The 21,484-nt window shown below is 32.9% G+C and overlaps 1 protein-coding gene across 1 annotated transcript; it reads left to right on the forward strand.

Annotated features, from left to right (window-relative positions):
- Positions 1–9,966: 9,966 nt before the first annotated feature.
- LOC114380222 (double-strand break repair protein MRE11) lies at positions 9,967–20,862 on the forward strand. The gene is made up of 20 exons (XM_028339217.1): positions 9,967–10,409; positions 10,900–10,990; positions 12,668–12,787; positions 13,057–13,125; positions 13,221–13,312; positions 13,498–13,600; positions 13,687–13,794; positions 13,900–13,962; positions 14,127–14,198; positions 14,536–14,613; positions 14,955–15,017; positions 15,113–15,173; positions 15,524–15,606; positions 16,506–16,619; positions 16,799–16,876; positions 17,124–17,195; positions 17,313–17,545; positions 19,101–19,218; positions 19,434–19,625; positions 20,216–20,862. The coding sequence occupies exons 1-20, from the start codon at positions 10,108–10,110 to the stop codon at positions 20,246–20,248; spliced, it is 2,145 nt and encodes a 714-aa protein (XP_028195018.1). The 5' UTR covers positions 9,967–10,107; the 3' UTR covers positions 20,249–20,862.
- Positions 20,863–21,484: the final 622 nt, after the last annotated feature.

Genomic DNA, 21,484 nt, shown 5'->3' on the forward strand with positions numbered 1-21,484 from the left:
TCCTTTAGATGTTGGTGAGCAGATATCTATAAAGACATTCTAGTGTTCAAATTAAATGATGTGCTAACAAATAAGTGTAAAGAGAATGCATAGAATAGTGTATGTTAGCTTGAGAATATAATCTTTATATACATGATTTATGGACTTCAAGATCCATAGGTATTACCACTTGATTAAGAGAATGTAATATGAGATCAATTACTTGATAAAGTTAAGATAGGATTAATATATGATAAACTAAATTTCTTAATCTTTATAGGATCGAGATGTATCTGGGTGATCAATGTGTATCTAACTTTATATTGGCTAGAGGACCTTTTTAGTCTAGGGTACGATTGAGGGGTTCTCAACCATATCAGTACACATTCTCCCAAGTCTTGTGTCCTTAAAAGGGTGAAATATGACTAACAAGTCTTGTCTTATTGAAGGGTTTACGACTCTACTCTTAGCATTTATGACAGAGCGTTTTCATCTTAGTAGTACGTAAGAAGAAATTACGTTAGGATTGAGATATCCTCAAATGGCTAAGACATTCTTGGCCTTGGGGAATCTATGGTTTAGTCGAGGGTTCCTTGGCCATATCAGTACATATGCATCCTAAACTTCAAGTCTTTATGAAATCAAAGAGGGTTGACAAGTTTTTCATTAGTTAATGGAAGTTCATTGTGAATTTTGTCCCATCAAAATGTCATTGGTTTTTTTCTTCTTCAAGTAATCATGTTTGACCGTTACCTTTAGGCCTCAACAAAGGTTCTCAGGAAAAAAAAATGTTGTTGATGTAACTACTATAAGTTGACGCAATAGGGAGGTGGTAGGTCAAGGGGTTGTTTGGCTATCCCAATACATAGGTGTAGGCAAGTGGTTGGCTGAAAACCTATTTGACCACCCTAGTTAATAGGCACAGGGAAGTGGTCGACTGAAGACCTGGAGGTAGTCAATTGAAGACTTATTCGACCACCCACAGTATATAGGTGTAGGGAAATGGCTGACAAAAAACCTAAAAGTGGTCGAATGAAGACTTATCCAACAACCCCAATACATAGGCACATGGAAATGGTTGGTCAAAGACCTAGTCATGGGTTCAAGCTCTATTAGGGGAGCCAAAATATACCTACTCGGAAGTTTTCAAGTATTTTCTTCCTCTATGTGTCGATATCTTATTGTCTTAATCCTTAGTACTTGACCTATTGCTTCAAATGTCAATGAGTGCGGGTGTTAATAAAGACACTTTGATACTTAAGTCAAAGGTGTATTAGCAAGTAGGAAGACTGACTCAACGACAAGTCCAAAAACATATTTTAAGAAAAATATTTTTACTTCAAATGAGAGTGTATATGGAATTTTTTTCCAATATATGTCATTTTTTTTAAAAGATGTTGGTCTTTTTTGTTTTGTGAAAATGAAAAACAAATATTTTTTGGTTGGTGGACCTAAAGTTTGAGTTTAAATTATTTTATTACCCTTAAGTTGACTCTTACAAACAGGTGTAAGAGAGTTAATAGAATAATGTATGATATTTTTAAAATTTAATTCTTTATATACGCATTTATAATTCTTAAGGTCTATATGTCTTATAAATTTTTTATCCTTTTAGAACAATTTGAGGACGAAAAACGTTTTTTTACAAAAAAAAAAAAAAAAACCTACAACATGTCTAGTCTAAAGATCCACTTCTAGCCTAAGGGGTCCAACCATATTAATAACTCCTCTCTCTTTTTCAATAAAGTCACGGCATTTTCAGGATGTTCAACGTTCAATGGCGAGAGTATGAGAATAATAGTTGAATTTTGTCGGGGATCTGCCCAACTTATAAAACTGCAAACGTGTGTGTAGTGATTTCTTTTCGGAATATAAAGAAAACGAGTAACCATAGACAGTAACAATTGCATTATGGGAAGTGTCTCGTCATTACTTTTTTTTTTTTTTACTGATATGGTTCCATGCTTATCATGAGGAGCAGACGAAGGGGGAGAAAAAAATAGGTTACGTTAAATTAAGTTCTCCCTACTGCCTTTTCACTATTGGCAAACACATTATCCACGTTTTAGATTGACTTTTTTCTGAGTACATGGCAATTTCACTTTAATTAATCCGAGGATTTAGTACTATTGCAATTTTCATGTTAGAGTTAAAATTAAAAAGGTGCGATTTTAATTACTTGGTAACAAATATAAAATAAAAAAACAAGGGTCACGAGAAGGAAAGATATGACGGATCAAGGACAGTGCGGTTGTTAAGAATGAAAAGGAGTGGATATGTTGTGTCACATTCACAGATAAGTTCGAGCAACTGAGGTTCTGAGCAACTTCATTATTTTGTTTGTTTGTTCATCACTAGTATTCATCCACATCCTTATTTGGTATTTGCCAGGTCTAGGTTGAAAGCGGCATACGTACCCTTAAATAGGTACTAAAAGTAGCACTATATTATTACACAGTACTATTAGTACCAGGAGAAACAAGCTAAAAAACAAGTCAATTTTAAATAAATACTTTTAAAAAAGTTATAAAATATCTCTTTCAATTTAAAATCATAAATTATTTTACAATTTTTTTTCTTTTCTACTAAAGTGATAAAAAGTTAATGTATATATAAATCTTTCGGTCATTTGAGAGTATTTGTAGTAAATTTACTTACATAGTTAAGATACTCGATTAACAATATCATATCAAATATTTTAGAAGAATTGAAATTGAACTTGTTGGAAACACTAATTTCAGATTTAACATATATTAAAAGGATCAAAATTATCCTTTAAGGGATGTTTGCCTATTAGTATTAGGCTACTAGGTGTAAATAAAATATTATTATTTCTTTTTTGACCATTAAACATATTTATTTAAAAAATTAACTTTTTTTGATAATTCTTTTATTGGTATAAAGTTGTTATAAATGTCTCGTGACCAATTAAATTCATTAGAGACATAAACAAAATTAAAATATTAAAAGAGATTGGAAATGCAGAGATTTTTTTTTTTGGAGGGTGAAAAGAGAATTCAAATGTAAAAAATGGAAAAGATAAAAGTAAAAATATATTTAAAAGGGATAAATAAAGTAAGAAAAAAATATATCAACTATAAGCTATAATTAATTGAAGAAACTTAATTTAGAAGTCATAACTCATTAGTTAGTTTAAATTGTTACACACTTTTAACATAGTGAAACAAATTTATAAGCTCGGAATAAAGAAAACAAAATTATAAGCTATAGTCAAATAAGTTATATAGTATAAACTAACTTAAATAACATTCTCATACTTGTAATTGTAATACATAAGATAAGATATTTGTTAATTATAATTAAGTATTTTATATGTAGCATATTGAACATAGCTTTGCCAACCATCTCTGTTTCTGATGAGAGGGACATATACATGACAGCACACATCAATCGTCGCTATTGCCAACCTACGGGCCTCAAATGTTTGTCTACGATTTAGGTAAAGAAAAATGAGGCTAGGTATTTGTTGTAGGTCTTTAAAATAGAAACCAAACCTTCATTATTTTCAATGTTCTGTCTTTTTTGTAATCTATCTATAGAGGCACAGAAGAGAAGACAAGGGGCACCAACAATAAGATAATTCCATTTATTTTTGTTTTATTTTAATTATTTCCCAACGTGCAAAAAGTGAATAAACCGTTCCTTCGCAATTCCTCAACTTACTAAAATGCAATAAAATATTTTGCTATCTAGCTTGATTCCATAGTTGTCAATTACACACTAATGACATTATATCCCATTGTAAAAGTGGGTAGTTGGCATTTCAAATCTGTTGTGATATTGTTGGAATTCTTCGTTCAGATACTCAAATTAGTTCACTGTCATAGCATATCCAAAATTGATAATGAGATTCTCCTTATAATTCTTCAAATTTAGCAAGTTATGCAAATCAGATTTTTCCATCTAATGAAGTAGGTTAGGGAAGGTAACTTAAAATGAATAATGCCACTTATGAAACTACACGAATGCACAGCTTTGGTCCCTAATTCGGGCATATATGATCATATACGCATCTCATGTCTCAAAGAAAGGCCATATGACCCATATTACTGGAAAAGCTCATGTGTATTTGACAAAAAGGCAGTTATACTGGGTTCTTTTATTTGATCCATGCATCGTTTTTTCGCTGCAAAATCTCCTATGAGAAATGTTTCTCGCGTGAAAAATGTTTTGATCAGTCATGTTTATGGTAAATAATGATCAAATAATTTATGTCAAGAAGAAAAAAATTGTTTCTTAGCTATGAATTTCTAAGCTTCTCCAAAGAATGTTTAGTGCAGGTAAACAAAAAACAAGAAAGAAGATGAAGAAGGAGAAGATTTACATAAAAATAAATGTAGAAAGTTTTAAATGAAGGATGATAAATGAAAGCTTCTAAATGAAAGTTATATTATAAAGAGATAAAAGGCAGGAGATAAAATATTGAGTAAAATAAATTTATGTTAAATTGATTTTCTCTAAAGTTTGAAATGTAAGGCCTATTTATAGGCTACAAATTCGCATCCCTTATTGGATCATGTTTTTCTACTTGATAATTTCCTACAATGTAGTTTGAGAGTTATATAGTTAGGTTTGAAGTCATTCCACTAGTTTTATACTGATTTATCTAGTTCTTGCAGTTGAATTCGACAAGTAACAACTAATTTTAGCTAACTAATTATGATGCAAATATATCTTCTGGTAATGGTTTGTTGCTTCTAAAATCCATGCATGTTCTCTTCTTTCCACAAGCCAACATATTAGTTATTTCAAACGTTAAAGAGGATGATAATTACTTCTTATTTTTTTGAGAGGATTATCATTTATTATTTTTAACCGCTGCAAGTCATTTGAATATAAGAAAATGGTCAAAAATATCATCTTATCTTTATTAAATTAAATCTAACGTAATTCAACTAATATTTTTATGCTTAAAGTTAAGTCAAAATCTATCATTCGACTAACATTTCAACTAAAATTGTAAGTAACCAAAATGACTTTATTCATGTTTAATTAACACTAAAGTTAGTTCAATCTCCCACTTAAAAGTCGAATTAATCTTTTATTCATTCAACTAATCTTAAAATTAACTTAATTATGTCAATTCGACTAATATTATAAGTAGTCATATTGATTTTATCCATGTTCAACTAATCTTCATGTTCAACAAATGTTGAAGATTAATCAATTGTGCATTCAACTAAATTGGTCTCCCTTCCATTCAACTAACATTAATATTAATTAGTCGAATCCTATCATCTAAATAACATTGCAGATAGTTGTATTGACCTTGATCATGTTTTGTTAACCTTTTTGTTTGGGTAATGTTGATAAGTCGTCAATTTTGTATTCTACTAGACTAATCTTCACCTCGCTCATCTTACATAAAAATTGGTAGAATTCTACCTTAGTTGGCGGCCATTTTACTGAATAAAAAATCATTTTACTGAATAAAAAATCTTCAACCGCTGAATTTTGTAGCAAAATTTAGGTATTAACAAAACATAATACATACAAAAATCAAATTATTAATATGATATTGGGATATTAACTTTTTTGTTTTTGTCCTGTTAATAAAGTGATAAGATTTTTCCGCATTAAAAGCAAAAAAGTAAACATAATAAGAGTTGTGAAGATGGAAAGTGTTTTATAATTTATTTATCCAGTAAATTAATCAGGATAAATTAAGAGAATGAATATAAGGAGCTTTAACCCTAGAAGTGGTACGAGTAGTAAAATCAGACAATTATTAATGAGAAATCATACTTGTATAACAAATTCTACAACTAAATATATAACTAAAAGAAAAAAAGAGATAAATTTAAATTTAAAATATAATAAATAATGTGCAAAAGAAAAATAAACATAAAATATAAAATTAAATAAATTATTATATATTTATCACTTCTCCTTATTTATTAGCAACTAAAATTACTTATTTCCCACTTTTTTAAATTTCCTCTTTCCATTATTTAGGCAAGTACTATAGAACAAACAATGCAGACAACCCCATTAGCTTCTTGCGAGGGCAATAGGATTGCTCTTGATTATTTTCTAGGCTTGCTCCCACACCACAAATAGAAATTCCTAGCTTATAGACTATAATCCATATATATAGAACCAAAAGCTAGAAAGCCAAATTAAGAAACAAACAGCCTTTGCCATGGCATAAGAAAGAATAAATGAAATTCTGTGTCCTTACCCTTTCATAAATTGGACAAATATTATCATTCACGCTTACATGTTTCTGACGCAAATTATCCCTAGTTGACACAGCAATAAGGTTATTGAATACTACTACTATTACAGTATTATCTTCCAAAAAAATGATTACTTATTATCTATTGTCACTCTTGTTTATTTACTTTTACTTTTATCTTAGTAAACCATCTTTTATTAATACTATATTTCTCAAAATCTCTAATCAATAATTATACTCATATTAAATATAAAAATTTGGTGGAATTTTTTTCGTTTTTTGAGAGTATTTATTCATTTTATTTTATACAGAATTATGATACATTTTGACTTATGATCATGGCATAAGTGACAACTATGGTGTTAATTAATACTGTTATACGTCTAATTAAAAACTGAGTTAAAAATGTTTTAAATTTGAGTGCATATTTTTACAATTTATATTTAAAAACTAAAACCTGAAAAACAACGATTTATACTTAATTTATCAATATCAGTTTCGATGAAAAATTAAACAAAAAGGTAAGCTAATTTATAGTGTTCGTATGACATTATTATTAATAGTGAAAAGGGAAAAGAGTTAAAAAAATAGTTAAAATGGGAAAGAATTATAAGTGTTTTTAGAATGAATTTTCAAGGGACGCAACAAGAAGTAATAATAAGAGTGCAGAAAGTAACATCCCTTTAATAAGCATATAAATTTCAACACGTACGAATATAATATATATAAAAAAATATCAACACGAATATATACTCTTCATCATTTAATACACAATAGTATTACCATATATGCCTTAGCACACCTGTTCTGGTTATAGAAAGAAATGAATCATTAGCATGGCTTTTTATTTTTTGCAATAAGATGGCGATCTTGCACATGCTGTGTACGTGGTGGTTGAAAATGTGTAGAAAGCTAGAAAGACATGTAACACATAAAACTAACATCCGCCAGTTATCATTTGAAGTTTTATGTATTAATTTAAAATAAATACTTCATAGATAATTCAGAATTGAAGCTTTTTTGAACTTATATGTTACATGAAATTAATTGATTAAGAATAAATAAATCAGTGGAACAATTTGAGAAAGGAGAGTAGTAGAATAAGATTTTCAGAGACGATTAGATTAGAGCTGATGTTATCGTGTAAGCTCACAGAAGCAATGGGCCGTCAATAATTTCATACATTTTATCGTAAGTTCTTAAGGCTCTTATATTTACACTCATATTTTATAAGTACATCCAATACTCCCTTTGACCCTTTCTAGACCTTAATTATACCCATTATACCAATCCTCCTAAAAGAAGTACACCCTGTTTTCCTTTCCATAAATGTATTTATGGAATACCATATATCTATTTTGAAAATGTATTTTTGGAATTATGCTTCATAATTCCATAAATACATTCTTGGAATAGGTTTATGTCACTCTGGAAGGACATTTTTTATAATAATAAAACATTACTTAAGAACTAAGATTGTTAATGAGATAAACGTTTATCTTACATTTCATGTGAGTTAATCTTATTTTCATTTTATTATTAATATTCTTTAAATTCTATCTAAAATTTTATTATATAATACTGTGTTTTTATCAATATTATACCATAATTAACATTTTTCCTTATGTAACACATTTCAAGGTATGTTCATTACTAACTTCATCTATTATACATCTTAATTACAAAATAAAACTTTTAATGATGATTATTTCCTTTAAGTGTGTTTATTCATTTCTTAATCAAAGTGTAGGTCAATGATTTAGGCCAGAATGACTCTCAAGTACATATGACATTGATTGAAGTATGACTTTTTATTACCAAAATGTCTTTTCAAAATAATGTATACTATTTTGGAAGTATATCTCTAAAACTATGATTCATACTTCCATAAATGTATTTCCAAAACTGTTAATCACATTTCTAGAGAGATACTTCCAAAATAGTATACGCTATTTTGAAAAGAAATTTTTGTAAATGAAAAGGGGTCCCAAGGAATGTACTCTTTTAAGGAAAAAAGGTATAATGGGTAATTAGGAGGTAAAAAGGGGATATGTGAGTGTATTTATAAAAAATAGGAAATGTGAATAGCAAGTGCTAGTTCTTAAATTATGGATTTGGGTGTTGGGCCCTGTGAGAGGAAATAGTGAAGGGACATGCTAGGTGCACCCAGCAACATTGCTGGTGCACCCAGCAATTAGGTGAATGGGCAAAATTGCCCTTGCATTAAAAAAGATAATTTCTTCTTCCGGAAGAAGGTTCTTCCGGAAAGCTTCCGGAAGAAGGTTCTTCCGGAAGCTTTCCGGAAGAACCTTCTTCCGGAAGAACAATTTGTGTTCTTCCGGAAGAACCCTCTTCCGGAAACTTTCCGGAAGAACTTTTTTCCGGAAGAACCTTCTTCCGGAAGAACAATTTGTGCTCTATCAAAAGAACCTTTTTTCCGAAAACTTTCCGGAAGAACCTTCTTCCGGAAGCTTTCCGGAAAAACCTTCTTCCGGAAGAACAATTTGTATTCTACCGGAAGAACCTTCTTCCGGAAAGCTTCCGGAAGAAGGTTCTTCCGGTAGAACAATTTGTTCATCCGGAAGAAGGTTCTTCCGGATGAACAATTTATTCTACCGGAAGAACCTTATTCCGGAGAAGCTTCCGGAAGAAGGTTCTTCCGGTAGAACAAATTGTTCATCCGGAAGAAGGTTCTTCCGGTAGAATAAATTGTTCTATCGGAAGAACCTTCTTCCGAAAAAATAATTATTTTTTTTAACAGGGGCAATTTTGCCCATTCACTTAATTGCTGGGTGCACCAGCAATGTTGCTGGGTGCACCTAGCATGTCCCAATAGTGAATCTGCTCTGAATTCGAATTAGGCAGCAAGGTTTGGAAAAAAGTGAAGTAGATGTGCAAAGGGGAGATACTTTCCAATTTTGGGCCGAAAAAAAGTTTTAAAAAAAGGTGTTTTGATTTAAAATCATTTTTTTTTATTTTTAATTATAAATATCATATTTGTTCGCTTTATTTCTTATATTTTAAAAAATGAATAAAATTTTAAAAACAAGAAAATATAAAAATAAATTTTTTTTTTATAATTTAAAAGGAAACATATAAAAATATTTTTTTCAACTTAATATCCTTACGCTTTGTTGGATTAAGAGTTAAATAAAAAGAAAAGAAACAAGAAGGAAATAGAAAAAAAAAAGAGAAATATAGTAGACAAGATGTTTATTTGAATAGGTAAAAATAAGAAGGAAAGAAGTAGATAATTATTTTCTCTCCTTGTTTGGATGAGTGGAAAAAAATTATAGAAAAATATTTTATACTAATTAAAAAATTATTTAATTATTTTTAAAATAAATTTATTTATTATTTTCATGTGATATTAATATTTTTAAGAAATTAAATAAAAAGTGAAAATGATAAAGATCATTTTCCTCCTATTTTCTACCAATTTGAAGAGAAGTGTTTTTTTTGGTGGATTCCAATAAGTTAAATTCTTCCTTTGTTATTTTTTTTCTCTCAAACAAATGATGGAATTTTAATATTCATAAAGTATATAGTCCACTACACCAACAGTAGTAACCGATTACAAATTATCTTTTGGTATATAATAAATAAAATAAAATATATTTTTAATCTTTATATTTTTGTTGAATCTTTTTTTAATCTCTAAATTTTTATATAATGTAATTTAGTCAAGAACTTTATAAAAAAAAGTGTTTTTAATCCCTGGATTCTATCGTGGTATTTTCACAAAATTTACTAAAATCAGAAGAAAAAAAATAACGAAGAAGGAAAACAAAAAGGTCCCGCCCATTCTGACAAAACTCCGGAGCTAATACGACGCCGTTCTGTTCCCTTCACCCAAATTTCTGCACAACACTGACTGATACAGTATCACACAACAACACTGCAATTCCTTTTTCCCTCGAGCAACGACGATGGAGGACGCGGAAGCGGCGAACACGCTTCGCATTCTGGTGGCGACGGACTGCCACCTCGGTTACATGGAGAAGGATGAGGTGCGCCGCCACGACTCCTTCCACGCCTTCGAGGAGATTTGCGCCGTCGCCGAGCGCCACCGCGTCGACTTCGTCCTCCTCGGCGGCGACCTCTTCCACGAGAACAAGCCCTCTCGCTCCACGCTCGTCAAGGCCATCGAGATTCTCCGCCGCTACTGCCTCAACGACCGCCCCGTCCCCTTCCAGGTCGTCAGCGACCAGACGCTCAATTTCCAGAACGCGTCAGTTTCTCCTTCTCTCCTTGATGACACGTGATTGTCTGTGCGGTTCTTATGTCGTGTTTGGAATCACGTTTGAAACGTGAATGCTATAGCTATTATAGCTTATGAAAATACGTCCCCAAACATGGAACCGAACATGTTATTAGGTGCATGTTTGGTCTCACGTTAGAGAATTGATTGCGAGTCCAGAATTGATTTTAAATAAATTTTCGTGTGTTTGATTTTATGTTTGAGAAGAATTCAGAATTGATTCTAGATTAAAACTTTGAGTAGTTTTTGGATAATAATTTTTATACTAAGTTTTTATAATAAAAATAAAAACATCCAAACCTATATCTCACCACTTCAAAATCAATTTTAACCAAACTCAATTTTGCAAAATCATTTTTGCTGACACTTATCCAAACACACTCTAGATGGATGCTGGTTCGGTGGATGTGAAGATTATTAGGGATTGAATTTGAGTGAGTGATTGAGGCTTGTTCTGCAGGTTTGGTCATGTGAACTATGAGGATCCTCACTTCAATGTTGGATTGCCGGTATTTACTATTCACGGAAACCATGACGATCCTGCTGGCGTGGTATGAGTTGCTGCTTATCTGTAATTTTGGACTTGTTTTTCTTTTGACTTGGTTTGTTTGTTTGTTGCTGCATTTAGAATGTGTTTGATTAAGAAGGAAGATGATACATAGATGTTATATTTGGGGAATTCGTATGTGTTTATGGAAATGATTGATTATTTTATAAGTTGTCGAGTTGGAAGGTTGAACATGCTTTATGGTGTGATTTGGTGGTTGAGAATTGAAATGCGTTTTGGTTTTAGTTGCAGCATTGGTTCCTATTACTTTATCATTGTTCAGAGTTTTGGCTGGATGAAATGAACTTTGAATAGCTAGGATTTCGGAGAACTTAAAGATTATTGAATGTTGGTTTTGGTGAACTTGGAAAATACTAGTGCACTTTTTGCTGGTTAAGGTTCTATACAATTAATACGTACTAGTATCTGGACTAGTATTTGTTTATTTGACCATTCTTTTTTATGTTTCAAGATGACATTGGATGAAGATATGTTGCTAGTGATAATTGCTTTGAATTTTTTTTTTTAAAATTTTAATAATGATTAGAGTTGTTGGTCTTGTACTTTGCATTGTGACAATATAAATTTAGAGTAAGTTGAAGAATATGTTGTTTAAACATACAAATCATTATTTAATGATACAACAATGGCCAAGGTAGAGATTTAAAGGCTTGGATAATTCTAACCTCATGAGCTACCTTTTGGGGTTGAGTCAGGTCTAGCCCTCTTAGAATGAGTTTGAGCCTAATTCAATTCCAAAAGTTAGTTCAAAGGGTAAGGGTTGACCCCCACTTATATACTCTATCTTGGCACTATCTATAGCCGATGTAGGACTGGGATTTTCCCAATACACTCTCAATACTTTTAGGCTTAGTGTGTGGATGACATGATGGGTGGCCTATTTAATGGATTTAGAATAGGTTCTGATACCATCTTAAAATGTGGATTTGAGTCTAACTCAACCTTAAAAGCTAGCTCACAAGGTGAAGGTTGTATCTTAGAATGTGGGTTTGAGCCTAACTCAACCCCAAAATCTAACTCATAGAGTGAGGGTTGCCCCCACTTATATACTCTATCTTGGCACTATCTCTAGTCGATGTGGTATTTGGGTTTTTTCCGATAAGCCCTAATTCGAGATGGTATTAGAGCCTATTGTAAATTTGATACTGGGCCACCGACAACTGTTCAAGATGTACCTGGCCTGTGTCTTTCCCAATGCAGTCTAAATAGTCTTGCAACTTCCCCAATGCAATCTAAATAAAATCAGTCCTATAATCTCCATGCTCCAGATTACTAATCTTGAGCGTGAGGTTCTACTATAAAAATGGCCAATAGAAAGGTTTGGGCAATTTTCACCTCATGTTCTAGCTTTTGGAGTTGAATTGGACCTACTCCAAATTTAAGACATCTAAATTATAACACTAGGAAGACCTTATTTACATTTTTTTTCAGGAAGCAATTTGAATATACTGTTGAAGGGGGGATGATATTTTTTATTTCTTTTGTCTGTTGGGTTTCCTTCTGCCATGTGATAAAAAAATTCAATTAAATTTGAAGGAAACTGATCCCCCCCTCCTTTTAATTTAGCTTGATGTATATCTGACCACATTAACATTATTTACTGCTATTCTAAAGTCTAAATTACAACAAATGTGCTTTCTTTATTGAATGATTGTGACAGGACAACCTTTCTGTAGTCGATATTCTCTCGGCATGTAATCTAGTCAACTACTTTGGGAAAACAGTTCTTGGGGGTTCTGGTGTCGGTCAGATCACTATCCACCCTATTCTTATCAAGAAGGTTTGTGATTGAATAATGTTAATACCAGGATAAAGTATATTTAGTGAACCCTTTTTTTTTCCCTTTAGGAGCCTGTTTGGTTTTGTTTAACTTTCAGGGCAAGCTTTTTTCTTCCCCCTCAATCCTTCTCTGTAAGGTTTTAATTATAAGCTGTTTTGAGCACAAAATGAGCCAATGCAGTCACACTAAATTTAGGAAATAAAAGAAGAGAAAACTGGAATAGTTTAAAATCTCATTTTGTCCTGAGGCTGTATTTTTATGAATTGCAGGGTTCAACATCTGTAGCTCTGTATGGTCTGGGAAACATTAGAGATGAAAGGCTTAATAGGATGTTTCAAGTATGCCACTGATAAAATTTGCTTTCATGCAGTTCATCTATTTAACTGCTCTCCCATCTGGTTGTGATATATTATTTATTTATATTTATTTTCAGACACCGCATGCTGTTCAATGGATGCGACCTGAATCTCAGGAAGGGTGTCAAGTGTCTGATTGGTTCAACATTCTTGTACTTCATCAGAACAGGTTATGTCTTCCTGTCTGTCTATTTTAGGAGGTTGCATTTAATATCACTCATCAATGAAGATGTGTTGATTATCCTGAAATATAAATTTGACTTTGAAATTATTGATCTTGCAAATGATGTACTGTATCTGAGTTTTAGATTTAATCTCCTGATGACTGATCTTGTTTTCATTCATGGTATGTAGGGTTAAAACAAATCCAAAAAATGCAATAAATGAGCACTTCTTGCCACGCTTCCTAGACTTCATTGTGTGGGGCCATGAACATGAATGTTTGGTTGACCCGCAGGTGTGCTAATTATACTTGTCTTAAATGGGCCCAGATTGACATATGTTGTGTTCTGCAAAATTAATATGTATTTTAATTTTCTCCAGGAAGTTCCAGGAATGGGATTTCACATTTCACAACCAGGGTCATCAGTTGCTACATCACTTATTGATGGAGAATCAAAGCCGAAGCATGTACTTCTTCTGGAAATTAAGGTTGTATACTCGTCTATGTAATGATTATCTAAATGTCTCTCATAGTATCAGATCAGCGATTGTTGTTTTTATAGTCTAAGTGCTTGAATAAATGGTTCTTGACAGGGAAATCAATATCGCCCAACTAAGATACCTTTGATGTCTGTGCGGCCTTTTGAGTATACTGAGGTGAGCCAAAATACTAATATTATTTTTTTTTCCTTTGTAATTATTAATTACGTACAAAATTTACATTTCTCACTGCAATTTGAAGCAAAATGAATTGACCATATGGTTGACATTTGAAGCCATCCCACAGTTCTTCAATAATCATTAAAATCTTCATAATGCAGGTTATACTAAAAGATGAGCCGGACATTGATCCCAATGATCAAAGTTCTATTCTTGAACACCTAGACAAAGTGGTATGTGGGTTTGTTATATCGGATGAAAATTTTTCTGTTTTTTTTGCCATTTAATTTGCTGTGTCCTTTTGGTTGCTTACAAACTTCTTGTGGGAGAGACCTACCTAGGTATCTTTTGACCAAAGTCTTCCTCTTTGGTTCCTCATAGTGGTTATATTTATAATAAATCGTTCTTATTCAGTCGTGATGAAATTTATCTACTCTGCTTTAGAATCTGTTTTGGGACAATAGTGAAATTTGTGATTGGAACTTAGCTTCAATTTTCTTGAATTATTTTTTGCATGGATCAGTGATCATATGTATAGAAACTGTGTTTTGATATTAGAAAATGATTCAGGTTGGAAAACTTATAGAAAAGTCTAGTAAGCAGGTCATCAATAGAAAAGAACTCAAGCTTCCACTAATACGTATCAAGGTAATTTTTGTATACTGTAACTAGACTTTTGAATATCACGTCCAGATTGGATGACACTTTCATTTTGCTTTTCACCTAGCAGGAAGATAATTCTGTAATTCATTGTTTCTATAATATAATCTTATTGGTTTGATCTTTATTTTTCTTCTAGAAAATATAGTAATTTTCCTGATATTAAACCAATTAAACTCCATTCTTGATGCATGGAGTCAAGTCAGAGTTTATTACAAATGTTAATTTGAACTTCTATTCAGTCTATTGGCCATAATGGACATCTAATTGCCTTGGATATTACTTGATGTTTTCTAGCATGGCCTTAACTTCTACTTTGTGAATTACAGGTAGATTACTCTGGATTTATGACTATAAATCCTCAAAGATTTGGGCAGAAATATGTTGGGAAGGTAATTTCTATCCATCCCTCTTCATGAATTAGTGTGCTAATGTTGATTTTTCTTGAGGATTGTTTTCTACTGTTGATTAGTCATCCTTATACTAGGTTGCAAATCCCCAAGACATTCTCATTTTCTCAAAGGCTACAAAAAGGGCCAAGGTTGAAGGTAATTTGAGTTATTTTTATTTTTCATTCTTTACCAATTAGTTTGATTTGCGTGAGTTACTCCTCATTTCTATTGATTTTGTTATGATTAGAAATTTAGAATCAGCATTAGGGACAAATTGAAGGAATTGTGTTCTCTTGGCTGTTTGGCCATATTAAGAATCATGTGCAAGACATATGCAATCTTTTTTAAAAGTATAATACTAGTTGGTCTATTGGCATAATTTGATTTATTTATTTATTTATTGGTTTAATCATGTTACACAATTTTTTTAAAAAGGTGATGATCTCAATTCTCGACTAAAAAATGTGCAAATAAGTTTAGTTGACCCCACTCTTTCCTTTTGTTAGGAAAAATTGATGATTCAGAACGACTTCGTCCAGAAGAATTAAACCAACAGAACATAGAGGCTTTGGTTGCTGAAAGTAATCTGGTATTTTAATCATTTGAGTACTTGATTCCTTTCTGCTGTAAGTATCGTAGATAGTTTAGGATATGAAAAAATATCTCTTTCTATCTTGATACTTTCTTTTTTGAAAATGTTTCCTTATCTCCCTTTTTAGGCCTAATTGTTTATCCTATAAAAGGGAAGATTTGAGCTTGTATTGAAAATATACTGAATATATCAAAGTTCCTTTTCTTTGAACTCATTCTTTTCATTTATGGCTTTTATAGACCCTTCCTTTTTTGACAATAAACAGCCAAATATATTCATTTGTGACTCACTGATTGTGTACTTGAATTTTTCTGGAAATATTTAAAGGTTATATGATGCCCTTCATCAACAAAGGGTGCAATGAAATAAATATAATCATTAGAAATAAAGCTCACCTCAATCCGTCTTAATAGAGTTGAGAGAATTTGAGAGGAGAGAAAATTGAGATTGAGAAATCTGATATTATTCAACCCAACTAACATCAGATTACAATACTGTTTATATGGTTGGATAACTACCAACTACTCTATCTGTCAACTAACCTGGGTTAGTTGATACAGTTGTCACAAAGCTGTCAGCACTAACAGACTAAACTACTAACTATAACTAACTAGAGTAGTTAATGAATAACAGCTAAGTAAAGAACCACACTGCAAGTAATGAATACTCTTATACATCTGTCCATATTTGTTCACGTAATTTGAAACTTCATGAAAGTTCTAATTTATCACTGTTTAAGCCTGTTTTATTAGTTTTATAGTTTTACTAGATGGCTATATTAGTATCTGGGATTCTGGAATGACTTGAGCTTTCGTTAAAAAGGAATATGAATATAGCAATGTTAGTTCAGTTTAATTTTATTTTTTAATGTATCTAAACTCTTAATGGTTTTGCAGAAAATGGAGATACTGCCAGTTAATGATTTGGATATTGCATTGCAAAATTTTGTGAACAAAGATGATAAAATGGCATTTTACTCTTGTGTAAAATACAATATCGAGGAAACACGAGTGAGTACTCTATGTTGCATTTATCTGCCATATGCCTTTGTCTATATGATGCTGCTATGCTGGAACATCTGGTCCATATTTTGTTCCACAGCCTATTAAGATTGAATATATTCTAGTATGTTTTCATGTTATTGTCATAGTTCTTCCTCTTCTGATTGATGACTTTCATGCTTGTGTAGAATAAACTTGCTAAGGATTCAGACAACGTGAAGTTTGAAGAGGAAGATTTAATTGTTAAAGTTGGAGAATGCTTGGAGGTTAGAAGCTTCATCATTGTTGTTCATTATTCATTTAGAAATCAATTAATCTCCAACATAATCTAGGCACGACAGTTCCCTGTGTCCTTTTGCACCTCCATTGATCAGAATTTTGTTTGCACTGTTTGCAATTTTTGGGGCCTTCATAATTTTTACATGTTACCATGTGATGACAATGGTTTGATGGATGGAATGCTTATCGGAGTCTCATGAATGACTCTGTTGTTGGTTCTCTCTCTTATTCTAGGAACGTGTCAAGGAACGATCTGTACACTCCAAGGAACCCACACAGCTCACTGCTGATGCTCAACCATGGAAGGTAAACCCTACATGTGTATTATACTTGCTATAGCAATAGTGATGGAAAAGAAGTTTTTGCATTGGCAATATTATTATCTGTGACCTTCATTATTAGCTTTTCTCTAATTCCATGTAGGATTTCCAAGGCAGAAGTGCTGCTGGAACTGGAAGTGCAGTTTCCTTTAGTGATGATGAAGATGCCATGCCAGTATCTAGTTCAAAGCCAAGTACTAGAGGTCGAAAAGGGTCATCTGGTGCGTCTCAAACTACAACCAGAGGAAGGGGCAGGGGAAGAGGAAGAGGTAGAGGTTCCAGCACCATGAAGCAGACAACTATTGATGGAGCTTTAGGGTTTCGCGTTTCTCAGAGGTTGCTTTTCTTGCTAATAAATAAATCATTTCATAGCTTTTTTGAGTTCTTTGCAGCAAAGTTGTCAAACTTGAGAATTTTCTGCTTATAATACAAAAAGCATTCAACATTTCAATTCCCTAATAAAGAAAATTAGCAAATTACAATAATACAGTAACTTGATTGTACATTATGGTTCAACATAAAAATCATGCTGAAATATGAAATTCAACAAATTTATGGTTCGAAATATGTAAACCATAATCTAGAATATGAAAACTAATAAATATATGTTTAATGTGAAATATACTCCCCATATGATTACCATGCGGCCATTACAATTAGTATAATGAAACCATTATGTCAAATTGAAACTTTCAATTCATCAAATGCAATGTTAACAAGACTTTATAAAACCAATAGGGCAGAGAATGGAGGGCTTGTTACCAAAATAAAACCAGAAACAAAGTTTATAAATTAAAAAAACACACCAGTACAGAGGGCAGAGAATGGAGGGATGGCATTGGAGGCCATGCATGTTGCTTGCTGTCATATCAACTTGCAGCTCCGACTTGCTGCTCAGCTATTGTTGGACAGAGAGAGATGCAACATGGAGAAAGAGATGTGTGTAACAGAAGTTTGAAGCCTTCGACAGAACAGAGATGAAACACAGAATAACAGAGAGAGCCTTCCACATGGATGACAGAATTGCAAGAGATTGAACGGAGATGAAAAGCACAAGATGGGTGTCATCAACAATGATTGAAATTGTGAATTGGGTGTTGTGAAATTTGCCTCTGCCGGTGCCCTAACGTTATTAATGTCAGTTGCACCTCAGAATGGCCAACATGAGCGTCATTTTGGGTCAGATTTTGGTTCCAAGAATTGTAACCCATCCCTGCAATCGCAAGTTGGAGGGAGTCTGGACTAGTTTGCGTGAGTTTACCTGAGCCCACCAAGAAACTAGTTTGCATGCTAGTTGAACGGATTGATGGCCACAAAATTGTGAACTCGTCCGATTCTACGAGTTCACCCACGAGTTTAACAACCATGCTTTGCAGCAAAATAAAATCCAGAAAGGACATGGAAATAATGACAACTGAAAAACTTCACATTTTTTATGTTTATTTGTATTTATTTACGAAAATTTCTAATTTAATAAATTTGTCTTTAGAGCAGAATATCCCTTCTTTTTTGTAACTTATTATTGGTGGCCAATGGACACCCAAGGGTCATTGTGTCAAATTTTTTTGTCACTGAAATTTGGTCTCTCATATTGCTAAAGACTAGAAAAAAAAATAGGTGTACATGATAAGCCACAGAAGAGATATGCTCCAACCTTATCCCTCAGAGGTTAGCATTCTGATATCTGACTTGGGATTTGTTCCATGCATCCTGTTGCTGCATGTATGTTGGCCAATGTGGACAGGGTGTTTTTAAGAACATGCATGAAAATAATTTAATGAAGGATAAGTTTTCCCCATTGATGGGTTTATAAAGTCACTTTGATATTCTACTGATGATGCCTTGACAACCCTGGGTAGGTATTCATCATGATTTCATTGACTTAATGCAGGTCTGCATCAGTTGCTGCAGCAACTGCCATCCGAAGTGGTGCTGACGATGATAACTTGGCTTCTGCTTCAAGTGATGATGCCAATAAAAATGATGTTGAAGAGATCGATGATAGTTCGGTATACATGAAGCTAATTCCTTGTGTATTGTATTCCTTAGTTTGTAATACCTACAAATATGAAGTATTGGTTAGGCTCTTTGATTGAGTGCTTGCCAGTCTGATACCTACAAAACCTGACGGTTTCATGCATGCTATGAATTGTAACTTTTCACTGAAGCATCCTTGACATGCTCAACGATTAGTAAGTTGAATCTACTGCATCTTATATCACAGGAAAATGAATCCAATCTACCAGGACAGAAGAGGGCTGCTTCAAAGGGAAGAGGTAGAGGATCTACACAGTCTTCTAAACGCGGAAGGAAATCAGATAACTCTTCAATCCATAGAATGCTCGTGAACAATGATGATGACGATGACGATGACGACACCGACATCAGAAAGAGATTAAATAAGTCTCAACCTCGGGTATGTTTCTCCTGTTATTTCTTGACTTGTTTCTGATTAGGATATAAGTTACCATTTTCCATTCAAAACATTTATTTGAATAGATGGTGATCCACAGTGTCCTTACTCAGTCAACACTCTTTGTGCTACCCATAGTACTCCTAGGAGAGCAGAAAGATTTGAAAATTATGCTTGTGTGTTGGCTGGCAATGACTGTGATATACCAAATGAAGTGTCACCAAAAAGTTGCTTGGGATACTTATGATGTGTCAGTGTCACCCTTAAGACGAGCACAATTCAGAAATTTCTGCAACTGGTATTAGCAAACCAAAAATTTTCTTGGGATATTTTTTATATCAAATTATTTTATTCACTTCCTATATATGAATTTAATTAGATGTAAATTACTCGACGAGAATTGATTGGTACTTAGCGGTCTGCTATCCTGTAGTTCAACCATGTTGCCAAGGTCTCTGATGTAACTCTAGTAAATGTAAAATACACCTGTGGTTGATATTGGAAATTTATTTTTCTACAATGTACTTTCTCAAATTCTTAACTTTTTGGAGTTGTGTCATTTCTTGGAACTAAGCCCTTTCTCCTGTTTCTAGGTTACTAAAAGCTATGGAGCTCTAAGAAGGTGAACAATCTGTTAGATGTGATGTTTTCTACCAGCCCCGGTATCAAGATAAATGCTGTCATAGGCTGAATTAATAGCTGTATTACATTATATAGTAAAATATTGAGTGAGTGTGAGTTCGACTAGCTTAGTAACGTCTTGCCTGAGATTCGGAGATACACCGGTTCAGCAGAATAGAGTTAAGTAATGTTATATGTGGGCACTGACGAAAGCAAACCCAGCTCGAGAATGGGTTCTGCAGCATTGCAGCCAGGTTGTGTTATGCTGAATGCTTTCTTTGTCTGGCCAACTACTTAAGAAGTTGTTCTTGAGTTTCAATGACTACTTACAAGAATTGTGTTCAACACAAGAAGTTTTAGGGTTGTCGGCTCTAGACCAGAACCCATTTAGTAGTGGGCCACTTCCTGATTTTTCTAGGCTTTCATACTTAAAGACATTGAGACTTCAAAATACCAACATTGTTGGGCCATTATCATTTGACCACTTGCCCCATCTTGATGTTTTGGATCTAAGTTTAAACCATTTGAGTGGACCAATTCCTATGTTCAAGGTCACTAAATTTGCCTCATTATACTATTTGGACCTTTCCAACAATGAATTGAGTGGGAAGCTTTCATATACTATTGGTCAACTTTTTAATCTCATACTTGTATCTCTCTTGGAATAAGTTGAATGGTATCATTAGTGAAGCGCACCTATTACGCTTATCTAGATTGAGGATATTGGATGTGAGCCAAAATTCGCTTTCATTCAATTTAAAACCACATCGGGTTCCACCTTTCCAATTGTATGCTTTCCTTGCATCATCATGCATTTTGGGGCCTCAGTTTCCAACGTGGCTCAAATATCAAAGGACACTTGAGGCGCTGGAAATCTTTAATGACAGTATTATAGATTCATTTCCTAAATGGCTTTGGATCGTATCTTCAAATTTGTCATAATTGAATGTTTCACATAATAAACTTGGTGGAGACTTACCACCAAGTATAAAAACAGAGCATGCTCATATATGGGATTAAAGTTTCAACAATTTGTCTGGTCCATTGCCTTTTTTTCGGGGATCATATCCAGATGGCTTTTTTCTCTCAAATAATGTTATCAGGGGCTGTGTCTTCCTTTTGTGTAATGTTGTCGATATCTTTGACTTATTTTGGCCTCTTTAGTAACTTACTAACAGGGCAACAACCAAAATGCTGGGAGAAATTTCAAAATTTAAAAGTTTTGAACTTGGCAAATAATA

The sequence above is a fragment of the Glycine soja genome, chromosome 12 (assembly GCF_004193775.1).
Source record: "Glycine soja cultivar W05 chromosome 12, ASM419377v2, whole genome shotgun sequence".
Lineage (NCBI taxonomy): Eukaryota > Viridiplantae > Streptophyta > Magnoliopsida > Fabales > Fabaceae > Glycine > Glycine soja.